Source organism: Lagopus muta, chromosome 1 (assembly GCF_023343835.1).
Source record: "Lagopus muta isolate bLagMut1 chromosome 1, bLagMut1 primary, whole genome shotgun sequence".
NCBI lineage: Eukaryota > Metazoa > Chordata > Aves > Galliformes > Phasianidae > Lagopus > Lagopus muta.
The window spans coordinates 79,085,969-79,111,448 of record NC_064433.1 but is presented as its reverse complement, the minus strand read 5'-3'; the positions used below and the strand labels follow the sequence as shown (position 1 = coordinate 79,111,448).

General features: G+C 39.9%; 2 protein-coding genes across 3 annotated transcripts in view; one reads left to right on the top strand and one right to left on the bottom strand.

Annotated features, from left to right (window-relative positions):
* Positions 1–239: 239 nt before the first annotated feature.
* Positions 240–21,893, bottom strand: GDAP2 (ganglioside induced differentiation associated protein 2). 2 transcript variants are annotated; one of them, XM_048941395.1, is made up of 14 exons: positions 21,787–21,893; positions 20,639–20,886; positions 19,030–19,169; positions 14,691–14,844; positions 13,134–13,222; positions 11,530–11,606; positions 10,438–10,597; positions 8,670–8,820; positions 7,787–7,863; positions 6,387–6,463; positions 5,401–5,540; positions 4,789–4,843; positions 1,876–2,019; positions 240–994 (listed from the first exon to the last, which is right to left on the bottom strand). In XM_048941395.1, the coding sequence occupies exons 2-14, from the start codon at positions 20,812–20,814 to the stop codon at positions 947–949; spliced, it is 1,488 nt and encodes a 495-aa protein (XP_048797352.1). In that variant the 5' UTR covers positions 20,815–20,886; positions 21,787–21,893; the 3' UTR covers positions 240–946. The 2 variants fall into 2 exon arrangements, with proteins under 2 accessions (XP_048797352.1, XP_048797358.1); XM_048941401.1 differs by having other exon boundaries at positions 21,728–21,841.
* Positions 21,859–25,480, top strand: part of WDR3 (WD repeat domain 3) — a 21,421-nt gene continuing 17,799 nt past the window's right edge. Inside the window, exons 1-4 of the mRNA XM_048941380.1 lie at positions 21,859–22,127; positions 22,676–22,885; positions 23,465–23,583; positions 25,160–25,238. Coding sequence (XP_048797337.1) covers positions 21,957–22,127; positions 22,676–22,885; positions 23,465–23,583; positions 25,160–25,238 — 579 coding nt within the window. The 5' untranslated portion in view covers positions 21,859–21,956. The remainder of the gene's footprint in view (positions 22,128–22,675; positions 22,886–23,464; positions 23,584–25,159; positions 25,239–25,480) is intronic.

Genomic DNA, 25,480 nt, shown 5'->3' with positions numbered 1-25,480 from the left:
AAGACTTTTAAACGTCCAATTCCATAAATATCACTGCTGCACTCTTGTATACAGTGTCTGTCAAAATCAGACGTCATACAGTATAATATGTAAAACAGCATATCAAGAAGTAAAAGGGTCACTGATATCTCTAAAAGACCACTTGGCCTCTCCACCAATTCAGAAAGATGTATTCATGTATCATAGAAACACATCTGGCATTTCAAAGTAGACATGAAGAACGCTAGAAGAGTATAAAGGAAGTGTAAATGCTTTTCAACTTTATTCTTGCTGGGAGGGTAGTGGCATCCTGACATGTCACATCATTCACTGAAGATGGACTGGGACTGTATCAGGCTCCTAGCTCAGTCAGCGTTTATGGTACTAAGTGCTGCAGTAATCTTTGCTTGGCTGCAGTGTTCTGTTCAGCCTGCAAACACGGTATTCCCAATTTCAGGTACTTTTGCTGCATCAAAACCAAAGTAATCATCACTAACCAATAGGGAAAGTGACCAGATATGAAAGCATAGAAATCATATAATGAGCAATATGTCAGGCTGGTACTGCACAATATTTGTACAAACCAGTCAAAAACAGGTACAAATACAAATGGATGTGGAAAACTATAATAGTTATAAACACAATCAAATGTTTTTGATGGATCTCCCTGAAAAGAGAAAGTCTGTTCAGGAATAAATGTAACAGCTTCAAAAAAGAAGAAAATAAAATACTGATCCCAAAAAAATCAACTTTTCCATTGGATAAATATATTTGAAATAGTTGTACAGTTCACAGTGGCATAAAGTGTTCTGATTGCTTGAGTGCTTGAAAATATCTCATCAGTAAAAAAATACCAGAGCTGGGGAAGGAAAACCCTCTCTCTGAATTCTGTGGGCAAATGCACAGGTTTTGGCAGACATCAGGTCATTGGATCCATGGGAAACCAACAGCATTGCAGGACTGCAGATCACAAGTCAGGGGATGGAGGATACGAAGAATAGTAAGGCCCATTTTCCTGAAATGAGAATAGAATAAATAGTTTGAACAAAAACCTTCTCCAATACACCTCAGTGTAATGGATGCTAATACAGAGACAAAAACAAAGAGGTACTCCTGACTGCTTCTTCTGTAATACAGTGACCACAATTCACCCAGGACAGGACTGTGTTGATGATCACAAAAAAAAAAACAGGCCTTAGTTTTGCCTCTGTTTTAAACAAGCAACAAGTCAAAAATTCAGCCACAACTATGATGCAAGGAAGCCAAAAATGCCAGGAGAGCAAGTTATTCAGTTCAAGACAAAGTTGCCTATGCAGCTCTGGCTGTTGCTTTGTAGTTAGAACACAACCTGTTTGAATTGACTTGGGCAGTGGAAATCATATTCATTCCACCATTTGGATAGAGACCTGGGATGGGGAAGAAAGGAGGAAGAACCAATGCTGTGGCAAGGTTCCGTACTTGATTTCCACTCTTCTTTGCTGCTTCCCCACTCACCCCTGCCATGTACTTGATACATGGCATAGGAAAGAAAAGAAGACAGGTTTTTTTTTTTTTTTTTTTTTTTTAAACATATGTGTAAATTATATAGCGTATGCATGACAAGTTATATATTGTAGACAGGCTCTTAGCATGTTAAGCTACAGTTCTTGGCTGAAGAAACAGAGTCTCTCTCATGCATACAGGAGGCTGAAACCACTGGGAACGAAGTCTGCTTCTTGGTCAAGCCCACTCCTTGGAGTACATACAAAATACAGAACAACTAGGCATTCTCTTTGCTTTCCTCATTCTTAAGATGTGGAAATCAAGCCTTTAAAAGCTTTTGCTGACCAGAACAAGAGACACACAATAAGTACACTTGGGAGCACAGACAGATATTTGCCACATGAAGTCACTCACCCTGGCATCATACTCAAGAACAAAAGGAGGGAGATCAATCTGTTCTGGAGGTATGGCTGTGAATAACTGCTGAAGGCTTTCCACATAGTGGATCTTGTCCTTTAGCCCTGAGACAGTAAAGGTAGTGAAAAACCATGTTGAGACCTGAAGATAAACCCCAAACAAAAACTAATTAAGATGGTGCTGTTTCAAAGCCTTACCATTCAACATAATATTTTTAAAATAGGCTTGAGTTAAAACTGAGGCACTGATATAATTGCAATAACACGACAAGGTCAAACAGAACACACCGTTGTTTCCCAGCAAGCTTTAGAGCTTTAAAGCTAGTGTGTCCAACTCCATACCAGCTCCTCCCTAGCTGCCAATTTAAGTTCCCTATTTTCTACTGTAGAAAGTAAAAAATATAAAGTATCAACTCTTTTTTTTCCTTCCAGAAAACAGCATAGAACAAATAAAATATGCTGTCTCTCAGTTGGGTCATAACCTTAAGAGAAACTTATTACAATAGGAAAGTTTCATTACAAGAAAAAGGATCTCGTGTGGAAAAAGCTGCAAGTAGTCTGCAACAACTTTTGTATACATTTCTGACAGCCAGAAATGGCTTTTACAATCATTACAGAAAAACAAGAAAAATGGCTCATAATGAAAATGGAGATGAGGATTATGAATATTAATTTGTGTTTCAATTTTAAAACATTCCAAAATCACAATCAAGTTACTAAACTTATGTAAACAATTTCTCTGGGTACGGTTATTCAACATCCACCTACTAATGCTTCAGTCATAACACACCAGATTCTAGAAGGCTTTGTTGCGATGAATGGAGAGGTGAGAGGACTCACAAAAAAGATGCCCCAAAGAGCCCTTTATTCACATGTAGACAGCTAGAGCAATAACTTTTATGTACAAGAGTAAAGTGTATAGTATTTCAAGGGTATCTTAACACAAGTTGTCACTCAGCAACAATTGTGATAACCTAAAAACAAAACATAACAAAATACCCCCCCCCAAAAAAATAAACAAACTGGGAATTGATCCAGTCCATTTGCCCTTCATGAATGAAGGAAAGCTTCTCATGATGAAAGTTAGGAACCCTTCTAGTTAGATGAAGTGACATTTGTTACTGTGGCCAGTTGTGTGATTTCACAGTAAAAATTGTTACTTTCCAAAACCACTCAAGAGAATTGAGTTCCTCACAGACCATAAAAATGCTCACATCAAAGTATAAGCAAAAGGCAGAATTAACCTACAAAAATTGACTGTGTAGGGAATATCCTGCTTCTACTTCTTCATGATTTTGAGAAATTGCTAAACCCTGCATACTTAAAGCCATGTGTTATAGATAAGCAGTCAGCCTTGGAATATATGTAATTTAAAAGTTTCATATCTAGAAACCAAACAATGTTTCTTGGCATCATGAAGTATGTAAGTACATTCATAACAATGCTTGTTTTCTAGGGATATGTGAATTTCCAAGTCTCTCTTATCTCTTTTAGCACAGAAATAAACACTGCTACTGTAAAAGACAGCAGCCACTCATTGTTCCAGGATTCAATAGCAGTCACCATCTCCACCAGGACTTTCTGCTGCACATCCTATATCATATTTCATAAGCAGGCTGTCTCTGCAACAGCCAGCAGCAATCCTTCTTGCCTTTCAGTTGAAGAAAATGGCTTGTCAGGATGACACTGACATATCCTTTTATCTCCAGCTGTGCTGCTAGAATTGGGTACAAACCAATTACATTTCCAGCAAGTCAGAGTTCTGTCTTTCTCATCCTCCCTGCTTTCTGCCAACTATCTGCTTCTCCTGTAGATCTGCCGAGTTCCACTGCTTTTCACAAAGGGACCAAAAAACAACAAAAAAAGGCAATGGACTGGTAAACACGACTTCCCATCCTCCAACACAAAACATTTCCCAATCAAATAGAGTTGCATAGGAAGAGAGGAGGGGGGTAAAGCACTGCTGGGAACCTGGAACACGAGCATTTCCCAGCTTCAGCTTTTCCACTCAATTCTGTGAACTTTAGTAATGCTGTTTGTCTGCTCATTCATTTTCTGAAGCATCAGAGCTGGAAGCTCTAATTCTGTACATATCTGAAGTCTGAGTGATAGGGGGAAAACAAACAATAATCCTGACGGAAAATGGAAAATACACTGCTGGGAGGCTGCAATCTCATCTGTGTAAAGACAAGAAGCTCCAAGTCTCACAGTGTCCCAGCTGTACATGCAGAAAAAGAATCTTCAGAAATTCAGCAGTTGAGAACTCCCTGCTGAACATGTAGAAACATATAGTTTTATCACATTTTAATCAATGTCAGAAATAAAAAAAAAAAAAATAAAAAAAAAATTGAACAAATACACTTGATGTGAACATGGAGGATCATATTTCTAATCTTTTAATAGGACAAAAATTTTTAGGAAGGGCTGCTGCCTGACACTGAGATCATCTGAAGTAGTCACACAGAAGCAAAATACAGAAGAAAGAGCGCCATCTTTTGTTGCCCCACACAGGTCATAGCAAAGGATAGCATCTTACAGTTTGACCAGTTTTTCATCTCCTAAAGGACAGACAGGATTTTTCAGTACTCCATATGACAAAAGTATTATTCCCACTTCCCTTTGCTACTCCACACTCTATAGTCCTAAGTAATCTCATTGCTACTTGACACATTTCTCTATTAAGGATATACACAGCAAAACAGGAACAAGACAACTGCACTGCACTGTAGGCTGGAAGACTACAGCTAGATCAAAGGCAGAAATGGATTTCAAATTCTCTTCATGAAGCCAGAAGATACTGTCTAATTTTGAAAGCCTCTATATAACTTATGTTCCTTACACTACAGTTTTACATGCTACTCTGCCAGTATCCAAAATTTTTTTTTTTTTTTCTTTTTACTATATACCTCACCTTTGAACGAAATGTTGGGTGGACAAAATATAATGCCTTCAAATTCCTCTTGTACCTGGTTTAAAAAAAGAAAAACAGCTCTTTAAAAGTGACATCTAATTATGTTCACCGAGACAGCAACTGTCAAAACACAGATCATTTTGCTTAAGTGCCTGTGCTGCCATTTTAAAAAGCTAGATTCTGTATAAGCAAGGGCACATACTAGGACTAAATGCAAAGAGAAAAAATAGAATTATTAGTGTTTTTTATCATAGCCTGTAATCTTTTATGTGGACAGTGAAAGTTACGGACAACTTATGACTGCCAATGTTACCCAAGCCTCTTCCCTCACAACTAGAAACATACTTCTAACGATGTCAGGCTCCAAAAGCTCCACTTCTGGAGAGACAATAAACTCCATACATTTATTTCTGTAACAGCTACAGACAGGAGATGGCAGAGAACAGAGCTGCTCGATTTCAAATATCGTTCTGAGCTGAAAAGTTTAAGTATTCCTTCTTGCTTTTGTTACTTAGATCTTTGCCCCAGCACAACAACTAAATGGGAAAACAGATAAAAGGAATGGCAAACATTTTCACAGAACAGAGGGGTTATTCTCATATTGACACTTACTTGGCATCAACAATATCATAGAGTTTCTTCAAGAAATTAGAATCTAGTTGATTGTAATCATTTGTAAGTGTATGAAAATACACTAGGACATATTCCTTAACTGCAATATGATCCATGACGTGGATGAAATACAGAAGAGCCTGAGATGAAAAAAAAAAAAAGATGGAATTTATTTCTTTGAAAATAATTCCTTCACAGTTGCACTGTATTTTGATATGCTGCTTCTAATTCATTCACAGATCAGAAATCATGAAACTGCATGGCATTCTGTTTGAGCCACAAAAGCAAGGTGAATATTCCAAATCTTTAACTTGACTGCAGTCATTTGAATGTCTTTTTTGGTCTACCTGACTTCACAGATGGAGATAAATTCCTGCTGTTTTCATGAAAAACTATTTTGACTTGTTATATTTAACTTTGTGTTTTCCAGTTACAGAAGCAAGGTGAGTCTCTTTGAGAAGAAAAATGAGTTCATGTAAGGCATGTCTCTCTGCACACAGTCCAGTTCCTTCTCCAGAAAAGCCATTCCAAAATACACAAAATTATATAGGGACTAAGTTTTGATCTGTTTAGGTAAATATTTTTTAGTTACTTTTTAGGGGTAAGCACCAATCTACACTCTTTTTGGTGACCAGCAATAGAACCCTAGGGAATGACATGAACATATCAGGAAAAGGCTCTTTGCCAGGAGAGTGGTCAAACATAGGAACAGGCTCCCCAGGGAAGCAAGGTGGTCATGGCACTGAGCTTGCCAGAATTCAAGAAGCCTCTGGATGATGCTCTCAGATATAGGTCTGATTTTTAGGTAGTCCTGTGTGGAGCCAGGAGTTGGACTTGATGATCCTTCTGTGTCCCTTCCAACTTGGAGCATTCTATGATTCATTTAAGCCATCTACAGATAATACTTCTAGTATTAACTCCAAGTTACTCTTATAATCTAACTCTCAAAAGTCACATTCAATCTACTTTAGTTTTACAAGTCTTACTTTTTCCATGTCTATCAATGTTACAGGGATATTTCTTCCAACAACTACCATCACTGTGCGACCGCAGTTATCCACACCTACAAGAAAAAAATAACATGATGAAAGATCTCCCAGCCATGTCAGATTCCTAAGATGTTCCTTTTTTAAACCAGGAAAACACAACTCAGAATTTTCACAATGCCTCCAGTTTCTATCTCAGAAATCAGAAGAAGTATCCTAGAGTTATTTCTCACTATGCCAATCTATGCTGGTCTAGAAAAGGCAGTTGCATCATACCCCAGAAACTTAAGTATCAAGGAATATAATTTTACACCAGTTGTGCAAATAACATTTACCTAAATCAAGAAATACCAACCCAAAACATGCCTTGTCTAAGACAAAATAATTAAAAATTAAACAAAGCGAAAGGTATCGCAGAGCCTTGGTATTTGTATAAAGATGATGGTAAGCATCTGGAGTTTCAGGATGCAAAAGTTCTGAGTAGATTTTCTCTGCAGAGCCACTGGCTATGTAGACACAACTATGATTTTAAAAGCTTGACTACTTGCTTCTTTCTGTCAGGATGCAAAGCAGTACTAAGCCACTAGGACCAGCAGGTTTCACCTTCAAATGTGACACCACCTAAAGAAAAAGAATGAGAACGTACTTCTGCTTCCCGTGCTGCAAGGATCTAGCAGCTAATACTTTCCACCAAGCTCATCAGGATGTTCATTCTCTCCCTAATTTCCATATCTACCAAACTCAAGGTTATAAGATATACTTCTCAGGCTACTACGCCACTAGTGCTGTAAGGAGGATGCAGGGAAGAGTGACTCAAATTCAAACTGAGGGAAAAGGAACAAGACTCTTTCTTCAGAGAAACTGCATCAAAAGCTGCTTGGGTTACTGTTCATTCTCTGCATTAATCACTTGAAAGCAACATTCATTTATTTGCAAGAAAATGGGTTATTCAGATCAGGCAACGAATTACCTCACACAGAGCATCTTCTAATTGGCTTAGTCTAAAGGTACTTATTACATAAAAACTGCTAGCAAGAAAGCATAACTGCAACTCTCTATAATTGTTGCTGAATTAGACAGAGAACATTACTTTTTTTTGTTTGTTTGTTCTTCACATTCCCATTCCCACTGAGTTCATTCTTCCTTTCAGAATGTTACTGGTTACATTCTGCAGGTAAATTTAGAATATGCAAGTATCCTCAGCCTGTTAAAGAGAAGCTTTCTGGGAGTTTACCACACAGAGTTCTAAAGTCAATTAAGAGAGAACGCCTGCTTTACTACAGAGGCACTGACCTAGCTCAATGATACTATATGTTGTACTCATACAGAAAATGTTACATTTTTATTCTGTATTTTTATCCTATGGCAATATACATCAGTTATCAGTACCCTGAATTTACCTGTCTGGTACAAGGCTTTAAGGGAAGCAATGTCAGAGAGGTCTTCAGCTCTTGCCTGACACAGCCAACGATTGTAACTAGAAAAAGAAAAGACATCTGGTCAAATTTACTCCTCCCCCTTTGGCATTAAAAGCCTGAAGTAATATATGGAGAGAAGGACAAAACAAACTCTCTGAACATGGATTTCTGACCAATGGAGCTTCTTTCAAATTGCAAAAGTAGTGTCAGGGAGGGAGGGAAAAAAAACAAAAGTGCTCACAGACTCATCTAAAGAGTTTTATTGGGGCACTGAATACGCAACTGCTGGTACACAATACAATTCTTGCAAAGGAGTCTAGAAGTTGTACCCAGCAACCAGAGTCATATATGGGTATTACTTTAGCTTTTGAGTGGTGAACAATTTGACTAGGAATGGCAAACATAATTCCTCAACAGCCTCTAATATTGGAATGGCTTCTTTGAAAGTGGTCAGGTACATTAAGTTTAATGGCAGAAGAGAAAGAAAACAAAAAAACAAGAAGAGAAATAAATGGATACTGCAGCTTTTTCATCTTTCTACTTTGAGACAAAGAGGTAAACTTCTGCTAGCTGCCCAGAGCCTCTGAAGCAAGCAGGCAATACTAAAGCCAGTGACCCCACCACATAGAGTGGTGACAAAGCAGTGACATCATGTGGCAAAAGGCCAAGCCAGCTGTTCCAGTGCACTGGGCATGCCAGTGGATTCAATGGCTTTCCTTTTGCTACCCATTCCATTCAGAACAAAGAAGCTGCTACTGAGACCGAGGGTGAAACCAGACTTAACAGGTAATGAAATGAACACAAAGGTTGGTCCTCTGAACAACTACCTAACCCAAAACATTCACACAGACAAGGAAATTCTCACTTCCTCTGGTGCTGTTTTTGCAGTGCTGCCTCTGACAGCTGTCCCTGAAGGATGAGGCGTCTCTGTTTATCAACATCTCCCTCCATGCGGGCAAAAGCATGGGAACCAATGAAAGACAAATCTGCCTCCAGCCCCTCTTCATCTGAAGCATCTGCAGTAGAAACAAAGGTAGCATAAAATGTTCAAGCAGCGTATGAAACAGCAGTGCTGCTTCTGAATTGCTGTACCTCAGTGAGCCAACCCATTCATCATGATACACAAAGAACACAATGTACCATGATTATAACACATACTTGAGAACTGCAGACTTAACCTTAAGATGTTGGTTTGTCTGTAAAATAACTTTGCAGGTTGTAATTATCCCCTTGTAACAAAGGGAATGACAGATAACTCTCTCAGAAGGACTCCAAAAATAAGGTCTAGAGAGAGTGACTTAGGGTTTATGATTGTCTCAGCTGTCAAAAGAGGAAAACCAAGCATGCAGAATGACATGTGCTGCAGTTTTATTCAGTTTAGAAGCTCTACTGCAGGAAAGGCTCAGCTCTTCTTTTGCACTGACACTGCTGTAACAGAGGCTGTAGACAAGTTGATAACCTGAGTTTGATTATCTGCTACCTGGCTGTGAGATGAAGTACAACAGCACAGGCTCACTCGCTGCTAACAATATGAGAATGCTTCACTGAACTTGACATCCTCAAGGAAAACTGTTGAGGCTTCTGGTACTGCCTCTCTGGGCAGTTCAGATAATAACTGAGTTTCATAGCTCTAGTATGACATGCTATACTAACAGTGGGAAAAAGGCCACAAGATTCCACCATGCATTTGCCCCCATATGTGTTAAACCAAACATTTCATAAGTTGTTAGCCAGTGGTTGAATGTCTCACAGCAATCAGTCAAAGGAGCAAACATCACTAGCCAGAGGTTCAGGTAGAGAGGGGAAAAGAAAACAAACAAGAAACTGCAGTCTGAACAGCAGTAGCCACATTATAACTCGTACCACAAACAGGAAAATTAAGTTACTGGTATCCTTTTTGCATACTCAGCTTTATTGCTACCAGCCATGCAAAAGCATAAAACCTTTTAAACTTACTCTGAATTCTCTGCTTTTCATAGCTTAAGGCCTCACTTGAAGTGCAAACTTTTCACAGGACTACTTAATGGGAAAGACATCTAAGTCCATTCACACTGTTTTAATTTTCATCTCTCAACATCCGATCCTGAAACTCAGGCAACCTCTTTACAACTTGAATTCATTCCCTAAGCGTTTGACAATCACTTCTCAAACACCTGGAATTATTTAGTTCCTCTACCTTTTAGAGTTTCTGCTAATTTTCATTAAGTACCAGCGACAACAAAAATCAGATCAAGATGCAGACAACATTTCAAGACATGGTGTGTGAAAATCCATTAACAACAATGCTTATATCAGTCAAGGACTGGTACAATTCTGAAGGGGAAAAAACAGTCCTAACCAACTCGGGAGAAAAACTACAGAAGGAATGAACACCCTGTCTCTCCCTCCAAAAAAATAAAACAAAACAACAGATTTACCACATCCTCCAGTCACCCTCCACAGTGAAGCAGAAAGCAGAAGTTGCTGCTGTGGAACATGCAAAGCTTACAAGGCAGATTGACAATTCTCTTTGTTACAGCTTGTCTTGGATGAGGTGGTATGGGAAGACATCTCTTTGCTTGCTATGCACTTTTTCCTCTTTTTCCCTGACTTTCACACAGAGACCTTATTCCAAAATTCAGTTAAAAACTCACCATCTGGAACACCTGGCTTTTCAGTAATCCTGATCTGCCGTTCCGGTACTACAGGCTCCCCTTCTGCATTACCAATATCTGCAGGGAGGTAAGGCAAGGATTGTATCTCTTCTTCCAAAGATCTTGGAAAATACAGAGGCATCAACTTCTGGTAAGTGGCCTACAAATAAGAAAAATGCATGAAGGTCCACCATGCATCCTTACTCTTCAGACATATAACACCTGCCCTTATAGCAGGGAGCTTCTCTGAGGTCTGGAGGCAAACCACTGCTTCCCTGGATAGCTTAATTTGGGCTGCTACTTGGCAATAAAAGCAGATAGCATTTCTTAAAGTTAATTTTTCTTTTTTTTTTTTTGCCACACTGAGAAGATCCTGCTTTGAAGTCATGAACTCAGGTAGAAAGTAGGTAATTCAGTTTTGTAATGAATTTACATGGAAGACAGAGTCAAAGAATGCTTAGATTAAAGTTGGTCGCTACAAATCCCCATTAAGTTATTTATTTTCTTCATCCAGAGGAAACATAATATGAATGGTGCTGGTGTTCTTCACAGGAACAACCACTAGCAAGTCTGATATATATTGAGAAATCAATATTCAAAGTGTTATCATCTATCTGAAAACAAGTCAAGAAATATCAAGGTTGTTACTTCAACAAGCCAGCAAGCAATGTTTAAGGTGTTTGTATGTGATTTGTGGGTGAGTTATACTGGAAACCAGGGCAATCTTTTAAAAGCACAAGACAAAAACACTGTATAAGGAGCAAGCCTTGCACAAGAAATCTGTGTTCTAGCTGCTGGAACACATTCAACACAAGTATGTACTATAAACTCTAATATGGCTCCTGTTCATAGCTCAGGAACAGGCAAGCCAGAAATGGAGAGACTGAACATGGTGACTTCTAGAAATACAAGCAGTGCTGGATAAGATGCTATGCTGGCAGGAAGCAGAAGGATGCTGTACAACCAGAGTCTAAGTGAGACAGGATGATTTGTAGTGGGAGTCCCAGTCCAAAACCATGTGGGAGTTGATTCTGCTGCAGAGAAGATCACACATGCCTATGAATTTTGATGGAATGAACTTCAAGAAAATACCTCTTCAAGCTCAGAGACTGCAAACACCACCTTCTCCAGAGTCTCCCCATGAACCTCCAGGAACCTTCTAACTGTGCCTGCAAGGAAGAACGAATGTAGTTAGAAGAACACACTTAGACATATGACCACAAGCAAGGGAAATCAGTGGAGTGCAGAATAGAGAGAGACATCACCCCTCTTAAACAAAGTAGCATCACGGGCAGCACACAAACATGGATTAAGTGGTGGTTTAACAAGAAATGGGGCATATCGCAAATTCCATCCTCATTCTCTCCTGCTTCTCACTTTAGAGATGGATATGAAAATTTAAGAATCTGTGATTTTAGCTTACTAGGTACACTTCAATTTGTTGAACACAAACCAAGCACCCTGCAAAAACCAAGCCAAATCCTTCCTTTGGAGAAGGACTTTTGAGTTCTAAGCAAGTTGCCAAAACCAGACGTCCCTAGAACAAGTCACGGTTCCCTCAGTTACCATAGAAGCAGCTTGACAGCAAGCCATATAGAAGTTGGTACAAAGCAAAATCAGACACACAAAAACTCAAGGGTCAGCTATGCTAAAGCAGCACACAAAAGTTATAAATGGAATGCAGACAGAGGGAGCAGGCCAATAGAAATCAAAAAGGCAGAAAAGTAAGAAATAAGCAAATACATAATATTCTTCTCAAAGAATGCAAAAACACACAAAGTCATTTCAGCCAAGGACTTTTTGTTTGTTTGTTTCCAGTAACCTCCATTTTTTAATTTCATATTGATATACTTGAACCCAAACTTGAATTTTTTTTAATCCACAAAAATTTATTCTAATAAGTTCCATACAACAAATGATGCAATTATAAAACAAAAACAAAACCAAAAACATTTCTCCTTGTTTTTTTCTCAATATGGTTCATATTAGCATCCTTTTAGAGTTCCTAGTTCTCAGTTTGAGAGACAGCAAACAGCTGATTCCTATGCACCGTTTTCATTCCACTTGTGAGCTTACAGATACACCCATCAGTTTCAATGTATTGCAGACTGAAGATGACTAGCCTTTGCTATTCCTTGCCTTTGCCTACTCTTGTTGACCTCTTCTGAGCTTCTAGCTTTTCCTCCAACACACAGCTTCAGAAGTGGATAAACCACACATTTCTAGCATAACGTCCTTTGTTTTGTTCTGCCTTGCTTAGCTTGTTCCTTTGAACTCTGTTAAGCTGATGTTTGCAGAAATCACTACAGCCTCAAGGTTTAGCTCTCCAGCATTAGCCCATTGTGTGAAGGCAGAGCCATACAAGGATAGACAGTGGACACATTCTTTTTTTTTTTAAATTACAAGCAAGCTCATCTTACACTTCAGCATCTTTTCCAGCTCAGTAATGAACACATTGAACAGTAGAAGTTCCAACAAGAATTCTCACAGATGCTTACTGACAACCTCTCAGAGAAAGCTCATTTGTTTTTATCCTCCATTTCTGTTCACCCATCTAAAGCTTGCCTCTTTATATCCTCCTCTAACACATCACAGTCCCTTAAAAAAGAACCTTTCCTGTATCAACACCAGGCTGCAGAGATGAGCAATCTATTGAATACTACCAGTGAATTTATGTTACTTCCCAACAGACTTACGCAGTGCTATGTGGGTGGCATCCTCCAAGGGGTAGCATCTTTTCAATGAATTAATGACACAAAATCCTACAGAGCACATTGCCTGTTCCCTGAAATCCAGAAAGAGAAATAAATAAATAGAAGCATCATCTATGGTCAGATGGAAACAAAGCTTCACCAATCTAGTAGATAACACCAGTATTTATCCCCTGCCTCTGTGTAGTAGTAATGTCCTTTAGGTTTGCTCAGAAGAATTTTTTACCTGGAAAGATACATGCCTACCATCATTAAGCAGAAACTGAGAGAACCATTAATGATTCCACACCATTTTCCCTCATGTTTGTTCTCAGTTTCTTCTTCTACCTCAGCTACACTGTTTCTGCATTTTCTCACATCCTGAATGGGAAAGTTCTTCCATCAGCTTCCCTGTAATCTTTTCCAAAACTTTCCTTCCTGCATAGGATTGACAGTAAGGGAAAGAAAGGAGAAAAAAAACAAAACCAAAAAACAACAAAACCAGTGCTCTTCACTGCAAATACCCTATTCCCCAACCTGACCTTGTATGTATTTTTTGGGGGGGTCAGTAGTCCAGACTCTGACTGAAATGGCTTACTTGGTCATAGCTATGATTTGACAATCATTGGCATGGAGTCACATATACTTTAAGAAAAGCAAGAACAGGAAAGTGCCACATTGTTAGAAAAGGAAAGCAAAGGTGCAGTCAACAGTCAGAGGAGTTTGAACTAGCTCAGAGCTGGTAGACAACAATTCCATAAACGTCAGAAGTTACTCTAGATAATAGAAGGACTAAAAGGCACTCAAATTAGTAAGCAGAATTATCAATACTTCTTCATTATTCATAGAATGCTCAAATCCAGTTCTGACTTTGCTCATCAATTTTAAGGCAAAGACAAGCAAACAAAACCCAATAATAACAATATACACTAGAAACTTTAGCTGTAGTCTGGATTACAAAACACTTACTACTGCACTGTAACACACAAGTCAGACTTGGGTGAACAGATCTTCCCAACCCTACATAGATATAAAGTATATTTCCTGACACTGCTTTTGTTCAAGTTTTGTTCTTTTTTTTTTTAAATGATGGCTATCATTACAACAGCCATCATGGGAGAAAAACAGAACACAGAAAAGCAGAAACCGTAAAGATGAACTGTTAGGTAAGAGGAAGTAGAAAACACCATAGATGAAAGAGAGGAAGAATTACAAGCTCACCTGCAGCAAATATCGATTTAGAAATAACCTTGCACCCTGACACAGAATTGCAGCTACAGTATGAAAGCAGACAGGCCGAACATATGCACTGCTGAAGCAGTCAGATGTGCCTGTGGGTATGTTCATGTGGCTGCACAAAGACACAAGAAGCTGCTGCCTGACCAAATTCTTTTAAACCTTTTTGGCAGCACGGAGCCCAGCACAATTATTTACTTCTCCTCAGAATGGAGGAACACTGCACAGCTCTAACTACACGGCTTCAAGACTTGAACCAGCTCAGATCTCTGTGCAGACCAAAGCATAAGGAGAAAAAGCCATGGATGGCTGCTGCTATATGCTTACTTTGCAAGTTGCAGGACATTCCGGTAGCAGCTGTACAGAGAACTCTCAGCTGCTGTACGATAACGACTTTTGTATTTGGGTCCAACTGTGTGAATGATGAAGCGTGCAGCCAAATTAAATCCTTTGGTGAGTTTAGCTTCTCCTGTCCTGCATCCTGGGAAAAAACAAACAAACAAACAAGGATTCGCACCAATGTCATGAAAAGAAAGTCAGAAGTATTCAAGCTCTTGACTTTCTCTAGAATGAGACAAGTTTCATCTTCACATGTAAAAATCAGTACTTTTTGCTATCAAATATTAAGGATAGTGCTCTCTCTCTCTCCCAAAGCAGCTGCTTAAAACTACCTAGTCATGCTGAATAGGTAAGAGCTCTGCTGATTCCTCCTGATTTTCAAAACTATACATATAAAGACAAACCATAAATTGCTGGAAGTGCTGTCTTGAGTGCTTACTATGCTACATAGAGAACACCAACACAAGTATCCTTCAGAATTTAACTATTTGGATTTCGGAGACTGCTTTAAGGAGCTTTGCAGCCTTTTTATCCAAAATAAATCTTTACAGCTGCTGGCAAACCTTCCTGAAAACAGAAAAAGATTGAGCTCACATTTCACCTACGCTCCCAGAACAAGGTTACATTCATTGTTTTGCTAATTTCTTAGTGTCCACAAGGCAAAAGTATGATTCTCAAAGGAGATCATACCTTTCTTGACAGACCAGATGTCTAACCTGAAGGCAACCAAGTTAAAACAACACATTTAATCTACTTCCCGCACCCTCCAGTTACATACTCTAGTAGCATCTTCTACATGCTAGCACACACCTTTACCTCACTTTAGTTTACATTTCTCTTTGGCAGGTCTCTGCAAGTTAGTCCTATGTAACTCCTGCAGTCTTTTGTTAGGAAATCAGTTTATCAGAATCCTTAAAGACATCCACAGGCCCTTGTTCTTTATTCACTCTGTCAAGACATTTTGGGTCAAAAAAAAAAAATAAAAAAAAAATCCAGGAGCTGCTGTGGTGCTTGAAGTCTGTCTTTCCTTTAAGAAAGGCACCTGGAAGAATAGTCTGCTAACTTTCCCCCTTCTTCAACTAAGTCACTTCACATGAAATCAAGCCTACTGTGGTTCTGAACAGATGAAGTACTCCTTTCAGTCCTCTTTCCCTGCCCTCAAGGGGGAGCATTTCCCACCTTCCTTCTTTTGCTTGTACAGCTGCACTGAGCCACTTAAGCTTTCAGGCCTGACTAAAAATGAATCTTTTCACTGGATTAGTTTTTAACCTGATCTTATAGATTGCTATTGCCCATGAAAAGGAATGAAATATGAACAAGTGGCTAGGACAACCCTTCTTTTAGCAGAACTGTTATAGCTTGGCTCAAGTCAATTATGAAGCTTCATGCTGATCAAGAATGCTTACCTCTTCTCCCTCTCCACTGTACTTGTTATGGTGCTCAGGCTGTATCACAGCATTGAAAAGCATATTTTATGGCAAGATGTGTTTCAGATTGAGAATCTTACTGAAGACTTACAGCACGCCTTCTTAACAGCAACAACACATTTCCTTTACGCTAACTCTTCATGAACTTCTTTTAATCTTACAAATCATGTCATTATTTTTACAGATGTCCACTTTGTTTCTTCTGGATTAAGAAGGAAGAATACAACAGCATACCAAGCATATATTTCAAACTACTGCACATCCTTTGAAATGCTTCAACTCAGGAGAGCACAACTAGATACATTCAAGGTGGGAAAATTAGTTGATAAAATCAAAGGAGTAAATGTATCAAATATCAAGCTATTTTCTCCTATGAAGACAGGTTGAGGGAGCTCCAATTGTTCATCCTGAAGAAAATAATGTTCCAGGGAAACCTTACAGAAGTGTCTCAGTTCCTAAGAAGGCCTATAAGAAAACTGGAGAGAGACTCTATCAAGTGATAGGACAAAGGGTTAATTGGCTTTAAACTAAAAAAGGGAAGACTTCAGTTAGTTGTTATGCTAAAATTCTTCACAACAAGGGTGATGAGGAACTGGAACAGGCTGCCTGGAGAAGCCAACCCTAGAGGTGTTCAAGGCCAGACGGGTCTCTGGGTGGCCTGGTCTAGAGAGAGGTGTCCCCGTCCATGGCAGGGGGATGGAATCAGATCATCTTTAAGGTCCCTTCCAACCCAAAATATTTTGTGATTCTATTCCTTCTCTTTGGTCCATTGAAGTCACACAAACTCAAAGGAGCAACCCAAGACCTGTAATAAAAATCATTTGAAGTATTTTCTCTTTTAGAAAAGAATGAAGCAAGCCTGAGGTACAGCTCTGAACTCGGGAGGGAAACTAATACATTCAGACAACTAGATGCAGAATCAGTTATTTCTAACTACACTGACATCACACTTAGTGCTTCCCAATGCTTTCTATGTAGAGAGCTCTACAAAATTTATAAAACTAAATTAAGCAGCAAGTATAATTCCTGTTTTAACATATGGAGAGAGGTGAGCCAGTAGTGACTTACGCAAGATCAAGGTTTGGGAAATCTTATTGTTTACCTGGTGATATTTCAAACACTACAGCAGCCCCTTGTACTTTGGAATGTTAGAGTGGAGAAAATGCATGCAGTAGAAAAAAAGCCACACTGGAATTGGAAGATTACTAGGATTTGCTATTACAGAAGGTCTTTATTAGACTGCAACAAGCATGTGTGGATAGGAAAGCATATATCAATAGCAGTTCACATGCAAGTCTGAGCCCTTGGCTATAGTATTTCTTTGTTAATTGAAACTACACTGTTCCCAGGAACACAGAAGTTTTAAAGAAAGCACAATTCTTCAAAAGTCAGCATATCACATGCTTTAAAAATCATGATTTTCCTTGGACTGTATGAAATATATATATATATAAATATGTATATGAAAGAGAGAGAATTAGGAATAACTGAGCTGAAAATCACCACTACACTCATCCTACAGCTTTAGACTAAAACCCATGCATTTTCACTTCTCATCAAGAACAATCTATGGAAGAAAAAAAAAAAAAGAAAGAAAAAAAGAGCACAAAAAGGAAGTTGAGTTGATGAATGATTAACTAGTTTCTTATCCAAGGCCCCTTCTGTTTCTGCTACTGTTAAACTCATATTAAAGAGTCCATAACAGTCAAAGTCATAATCTAGCTTCTCTTTCTTCTCCCACACAACATGCCAATCTGTATACTGTCCGAAAAGAATTCATTTCTGAAAGGATCCCATCTCAAGACTGAAGGAAAACTATCAAAAACAGAGAAATAAATCTGTAGCATGCATTAAAGAGTGCAGACACTCTTTAAACCACATATGGTTCAGGATGGAAAAAGGAATTTAAGGAACTAAGCCCAATTTTTACAGAGAACTTCCTATAGAGCTGAAAGTCCTTGAATTTTAAGGCCTCTTTGAAGCCTTGTCCCTCCCATCCCACTTCATAATGAACTGAAAGAAGCCCAAGTTTATTTCAGAAGAATGAATATATGTAGCAGGATCCTAATTAACATCTGCTGTTTTTTAACAGCTGAACAAGCTGAATGAGCAGAATAGGATATCTATTCTATTGCAGTCTAAGCCACTGAGAACTTGTACTCAAAATACTATGCCCTTCTATCCATTTTGTTACTACATGACAAAGAGTTATAGCTGCTATCCAATAGAGTAACCAGTATCACTCAGGAATCAGTCTGGTCTCAAAATTCAGCTCAGTACCATACTTCTGAGCAACCTTAATTTTAACTGCAACCTTTTTAACTGCAAAGACTCTGGTATGACCTTGGATAACTATAAACTCTTGATTCCTCACACAAAACAAAAACAAAACCCAAACACTCATTTTTATTTATAGGCATTGAGAATAAATTACTTCCTGAAAGATAGGAAGAGAAAGGATACACTGCCTGTTTTGAAACTCACTCAATTCCTGCAATGGCAAACTTAAATTTATTTCTTCCACTCATGAAGAAGATACACATTGAGCAGGGCAAGAACAAAACCTGAAGCTATGTAAGACAGGTCCCTACTACAGTAAAAGCTCAGATGAGCAAGCCATTCTAAGTAGCTTCAAATAATACTGGGAATTCTTGTAACACTAAGTATGTGCTCAGCAACTTGCACGCCTATCAAAGGTTTTCAATGATCTGTAATTTGAATGACAAAAGTGGAGGAGTATACGTGAGTTTATCTTCCTCTCTTTATTTCACCTTAATAACAGACACCAGGGAAAAAAAGGAAAAAGCTGCATCCTGATTTTAGTTCATGCCCAAATAGCCATTCCTCAAACTATGCAAGGACTGCAGATTTCTGAAGAAAAGCCATCTTGTGCTACTTACCCTTGAGCTTCTGAAGTTCATCCTTCAGGTCAGGCCCAGCATGCATGAAAATACTTTCAGATACTGGATTCTTGTCGGTGAGAGACTCATTACTGGTATTCACTATGGCTGTACAGTTCAGTAACGCTACGTCTCCTTTCCTGAGGAAACAGTTCATTGCAGGTTACATGTCAGATTAAGCAGCATATTCTCAAATGAGCATTTCCTTGTTTGTCTGTGATATGTTAAAGCATTAGCAATATCCCACAGAGTGTAGTGTACCCTGATGTGCTCACCATGCAGAATCATCCTTTGTCACTGATAGAGACTGATTGCACATGATCCTTCATTTCCTTGAAAATTCTTAACTTCAATAGTAAACTTAAGGATATACGCATAAAACAGTGTTGTAGTTGTGTGTGTAGGGTGGTTTAGTCAGCAGAACATGCAAAGCAGCATAGAATGTAACATGTTCCAAAAGTGGACATTTTGTCTCATATCTTAGAGATAAGATGACAGTCCACATGGCGTATTATTTCCTAAGTGTTAACTAATATTTCTATCTGCTTTTTTTGTTGGTCTGCAGGAACATTATCCAGGGCACCTCACTGCTGGTCTTCCTCAGTGAAGATCTCATGTAACACTGCAACTAGTAAAGTCTTCATTGCTTTTGTTCCAAAATTGTGAACTCACTATTTGATCATGTTGACACTGCTGAACAAGGGTCAGACAAGCAGAAGACAAACAGTGCAGAGATGCATGCAAGAAGATGGAACAGCAGAACTCTGACCTGCCTTTTGTCACAGAAATAGTCATTACGGATTTTGGAATCAAAGAGCATAGGAAGGGAAACAATTCCCAAGCACAGGAAGAGATTCAAATGACAGGTCAAAGTGCACAAGCTTATTTTACCCAAATCCAAGTCACAGCAGATGTTTAGCTTTTAGTTTTTCTTATTTCTTTGATTGGTTCAGGAAATCCACAAACAGCCTTATTTCCTACATGCATGAACCGGGAAAGAGGCTGATCCCTGAATCTGCACCCTGAAAAATCCTCTGTTTATACTGCTTAACAGAGTTACTCATCTAGAGAGTAGGTTTGAGTATCTGATACAGAGGAAAGAAAAACTGATGGAGTAGGTTCACCTTAGCACACGAAGGTGAATAGATTTCGGTAGAAAACGCATGGATACAGGAAGATAGAGAACGGAGAGAGGAAGGAAAACAAAAAAATGGACCAAGCAAACCACATAAAAGAACCACATAAAAAAAATACTGATAAAGCCAGCAAAGGAAAGGAAAAAAACAGGTAGACAACAAGCGTACATATTTTAAATAAATTTTAAAAAGTATCAGCACCTGGCTAGGTTTCATTATTAAAAACCCAGTATGGCAGCAAGAAGTATAATTTTGATCTGCTGCATCAAGGAATGCCTATGAATATGTAATTTACAACATATAGCATAGCAAACATCAGATTTGCAGATTTCCAGTGAACAAAAAAATATTTTCCTCTCAGATCTGTAATGCTTGTTTCAAGAAAGGAGGGCTTGAAAGCTTTTTTTCTATAGCATTGTAGGAAGCAGTAAATGGAGAAGTGATGACAGACACTAGAGCCATATGGAACTTACCACAAGACAATTTTTGCATTGAGATCTTTCCTGTATGGAAAAGGTGACCTAACATCGACTTGAGCTTTTTCAACAGGATTTTGGTAAGAATCCACCTGGGTAGCCTCACGGACATTACTCCAGCCTGGCAGACTGTCAATATCCACAAACTGGGAAGGAGCACCCAAGGGATCCATGGAATGGAAGGAACAACTTCTTTTCTCCTGTTAACTTGTCACACTCCAATTCTCAATGGAGTCTTCCGGATGCTTAAGGGAAGGAAATCAAACCAGGTCACCAGCTGTTAACAAAATGCAATTCCCGTGCAGCCAGACCTTTCACAAGACCACAACACAACTACAACTAACAGAATTATCTCCAACTCAGCTTCTCTTCCTTCCTAGTTTGGTGATCTGTATTACAAAGGACAAGGCAAATACTTTTTTTTTTTTAAGCAATGCATGACAAAAAACACCTTCTCTATTAACCTGGTCCAATTGATTCACGATCTCTTATTCTGAAAACTCAGAAAGCAAATTCCCAAGCCTAGAAAGGACTATTTATTCCTATAAAGAAGCAAATTTATTGCAAGGTGTGCATGACTATTAGAACAGGCTTAGGGTCATGCTTAAAAACAAACACAAAAGAATACAAGTGTCTGCTCCCTCCACCTCTGCCCAACCATCAAGAAAACTCCACCAAACCCCAAACACCTCTAACAAGAAAAAAAGAAATCTAGCATCAAAACACAACAGGAAAGGCCATCTGACCTTTTTTTTTTTTTTTTTTTTTTTTTTTTTTTTTTTTTTTTGGAAGGTCAGCAATAACCCAGGTTGCTGGATGAAGACCCGAGCTCTGCCCAGCTACGAGCAGGTAACACCGGGCTGCTACACTTCTGCAGAACCTGGCTAGCGAATGAAACCCGCCCCGACACACAGCTTCAGCCTGCCGCACAGGCACCTCTTATTCACGATCTTCCATCCGTAACAGCTTTGGCAAAGCAGCACCCGCATAATGGCAGTTCCAAAACAGGAACAAGAGAACATATTTCAATAAGAAATAAAAGAAATAATAATAATAAAAAAAAAAAACCCTCGAAGCAGACCCCACCTCCAACCCGAACGCAGGCTGTAAGCAGCAAAGACAAGCCAATCACGCCGCCGACTCACCCGCGGGCCGCGCCGCGCCCGCACGGCCTGAGCCTGCAATCCACCGCCGCTTCGCCGACATCACCCAGAAAAGCGGAGCGGCCGCCCAGCGCTTCCGCTTCCGTCCGCCGCGCCCCGCCTGGCTCTGACGCACCTCCGGTGCCGGCCGTGGGGCGCGGGCACGTGCGGCCATGGGGCTGACCAAGCAGTACCTGCGCTACGCGCCCGCCGCGCTCTTCGGGTTGGTGGGCAGCGCCAAGGGCAACGCCGCCTTCGTGACGCTGCGAGGCGAGCGGGGCCGCTGCGTGGCCGTGCCGGCCTGCGAGCACGTCTTCGTGTGGGACGCGCGGAAAGGAGAGAAGGTGAGCGGGTGCGGGGCGGACGGCACGGCCTTAAGAATATTGAAAGTGCGTGTTTGGGAGTTCAGTGCGAGAGCAGAATGTATTCCTTTGGTTTGTTTGTCCCGTGTGTGCTCAGTGCAGAGCAGAGGAGCTGAGGGGAGGCCTGATGGCGGCTGCAGCTCCTCACAGGGAGCGGAGGGGCAGCGCTGAGCTCTGCTCTGTGTGACAGCGACAGAGCCCGAGGGAACGGCGTGGAGATGTCAGGGGAGGGCAGCTGGGGGTCAGGGACAGGGTCTGCACCACAGGGCACTGGGCATGGAATGGTCTGCCCGGGGTAGTGGGCACAGTACTGAGTGCCGGAGTGCAAGGAGCGTTTGGACACCATTCTCAGACATAGGGTTTGGATTTTAGTTGGTACTCTGTGGAGCCAGGAGTTGAGCTCCCTAATCAGACCGTTAACAGCCCCTTCCAACTTGGGATATTCTCTTGTTCTGTTTTTTCTTTTGTGTATATGGCTCTGACGTATCATTTACCAACTTTTTTTTTTTTTTTCCTCCTAAAAATCACAGGTCCTTATCCTTAAAGGTTCCAAGCATGAAGTCAGTTTCCTCCGCCCTTCTCCTGATGGGTTGCACCTGGCTGTTGGCTATGAAGATGGCTCGATCCGTATCTTCAGCCTCCTGAGCGGGGAAGCGAGCGTCGCTTTCAATGGGCACAAGGCTGCGGTCACAGCACTGCAGTATGACCAGCTGGGGGGCCGGCTGGTGTCCGGCTCAAAGGTGAGCTCTGCACATCAGGAGGACAAGCCCTCTCACAAAGGGCAAAAGAGGTGATCTGTTGGGAAAGTTGACGTGGGCTAAAATGTTTGGTATTTTAAGGGGGTGATGTGGCATCTGCCTGTAGCAGGGGATGGCCCTGGGTAATCTGACCTAGTACCAGATCTGGGGGTTGGTGGCCCTGCTTGGAACTTGATGGTCCTTGGGGTCTCTTCCAACCCAAGCCATTATATAATTCTACGATGCTGTGATGGCACTGAATGGATTTGGAGCTGCAATAGTGTTAGGGAGTTTGAGGCTGGGAGAGTCTTGGGCTCAGAAGAAGGGAGGGTACTAGCAGAGCTACTGAAGGTGAAGAAGATTGTGAGGTCAGGAGTAGTGAAGGTGACCCAAGCCAGGACAGAGGTGCATTTATTGGTCTGAATGCTCATCAATGGAGGGGCTGTCATTTACGTTCATCATCCTTAACATTCCAGTTCAGAGTGAGAAAGCTTGATTTTAAGTAGTCTCTTCAGTCTCATATCAGATGTAGACATTTTGTAGAGAGAAATCAGTCCCTTGGTGACACTTTATCTGTTCCAGGATACAGATGTCATTGTGTGGGATGTCATCAATGAGAGCGGTTTGTACCGGCTGAAAGGACACAAGGATGCTGTCACTCAAGTCCTTTTCTTGAAGGAGAAGAACCTGCTGGTCACCAGGTAAGTCAGGCTGAATGTAGCAGTAAATTAGAAAAATAATCACTTTTACTTGCTATTCATATGTCCTAGGTGCTGTAGCCATTTGTATTTGTTTTCTAGAATCACAGCTTTTTCTGTGCGTTAACTGCTCAAAAAAGATGAGATTGTTTTGCATCATAGAATGGTTTGGGTTAGAAGGAACTTTAAAGACCACCTAGTTAAACCTCCTGCCATAAGCAGGAACACTTTGTACTAGACCAGGTTACTCAAAGTCCTACTCATACGTATGAGACCTGTATGAGTACCTGGTGTAGGGAACCTGCTTTGGCAGGGGGGTTGGACTCGATGATCTCTGGAGGTCCCTTCCAACCCCTGCAATTCTGTGATTCTGTGATTATATTGTGATGAAGAAATGAGTTCACAAACATTCCAGCATGTCCACACATTTTGTGAATCTGATGCCTGAATTCCAGGTATGTTAAGCAGAAGACAAATGGCAGATTCTGGAAAGTAACATTTGAAAAAGGTTTTAACTTACCGGTAGACTTAGCAGCTTAGAATTATCATAACAATGAATAGTAATAATGTGTTCATTTTGCATACCACCATTTTTTGATAAATAAGTAATTAAGTAGTCTTATCTTCTGTATGTGTAACTTGTGCAGCAGCGTCACAGAAAAATGGCTTCCTAATAGGTAATAATTAAATGGATTAATTAAACTCAGTGTTTTACTGAGTTGGTTTTTAGTTAAGCATCAGCAAGATGATTGTGTGCCTTCAATAATAATCAGTTGACAAAAGATATTCTTGCTCAAATATCAGTCACTAATGTTTGTATTTACTGTCACCTAATAGGTGCACTCAATCAGTTCAGTGTAAAATTAGAACAAGTTTCTTGTGTCCTTTTTTTGCTTTTTTTTGAAAAAGAAATATATTTTGTTATTTTAGCAGATGATGCTGGTTTCCTAATGCAATTTCGAATCTTGTCTTTGAGGATGCAAAAACAGTTACTTTTTTTTTTTGTTAATCTTTTAGCATAAGAAGCTTACTACAGTTCTCTATGTGCAGAAGTTTTTGTTGGATTTTCACCTGTACAATTTACCTTAGACTGCTGTGTAGCAAAAGGCACGGATTGACAATAAGTATCACCTGTAGTGATTTTTCTTTTTTCCTGAGTAAGCTTAGTAATGGATAAACAAATTTTGTATTTTAATTTATTAGCAAAAAAATTGACTCTAGCAAAGTTATGAAAAATAAAAAAGTATTAATTGCTGTAGGGTGAAGAGAAGCAGTCTACATAAATGTTCAAATTACTTTTCTCTGGTGCACTTCTAGCATTATTGTAGCATAATGTAGCCACAAGCAAGAGCTTTCAAGGTCGCTTAATCATACAGGAGCCCTGAGGAACTAAAACAGCTGTAATTCTCCGTTGGGAAAAGCAACTCAAAGTGAAGGCGGCTGCTTTTGTTGTAGCCTGGTCAGTGATACATTGCAACATGTTTAAGGTTTTGTATTTCTTCAGCTTTTCTCAGCTTATGTAACACCATGCGCTCTAGCAATCTTTCTTCATGACCTGGGGTTTTTGTTTTTGTTCCAGTGGCAAAGACACGTTGGTGAAATGGTGGGACCTGGATACCCAGCATTGCTTCAAAACTCTAGTTGGACACCGTACTGAGGTAAAGAGGAAGTGCAGAGAACCATAGGGATGGAAGGATTTTGCATTGCAGGTCATGGCTCACCTTGTGCATTTTTTTGCTCTAAGGGATTGTAAACTGGAACTGTGATATATTTTTGGTGGTTATTCAGCTTTAGGGAAAAGGAAATGAGAGACTTCCAAACTATCTGAGAACTGTTATCAACATACAGGGGTGACAGTTCAAATATGGGTATCCCTACAGGAAATCCCAGTTAGATCCAG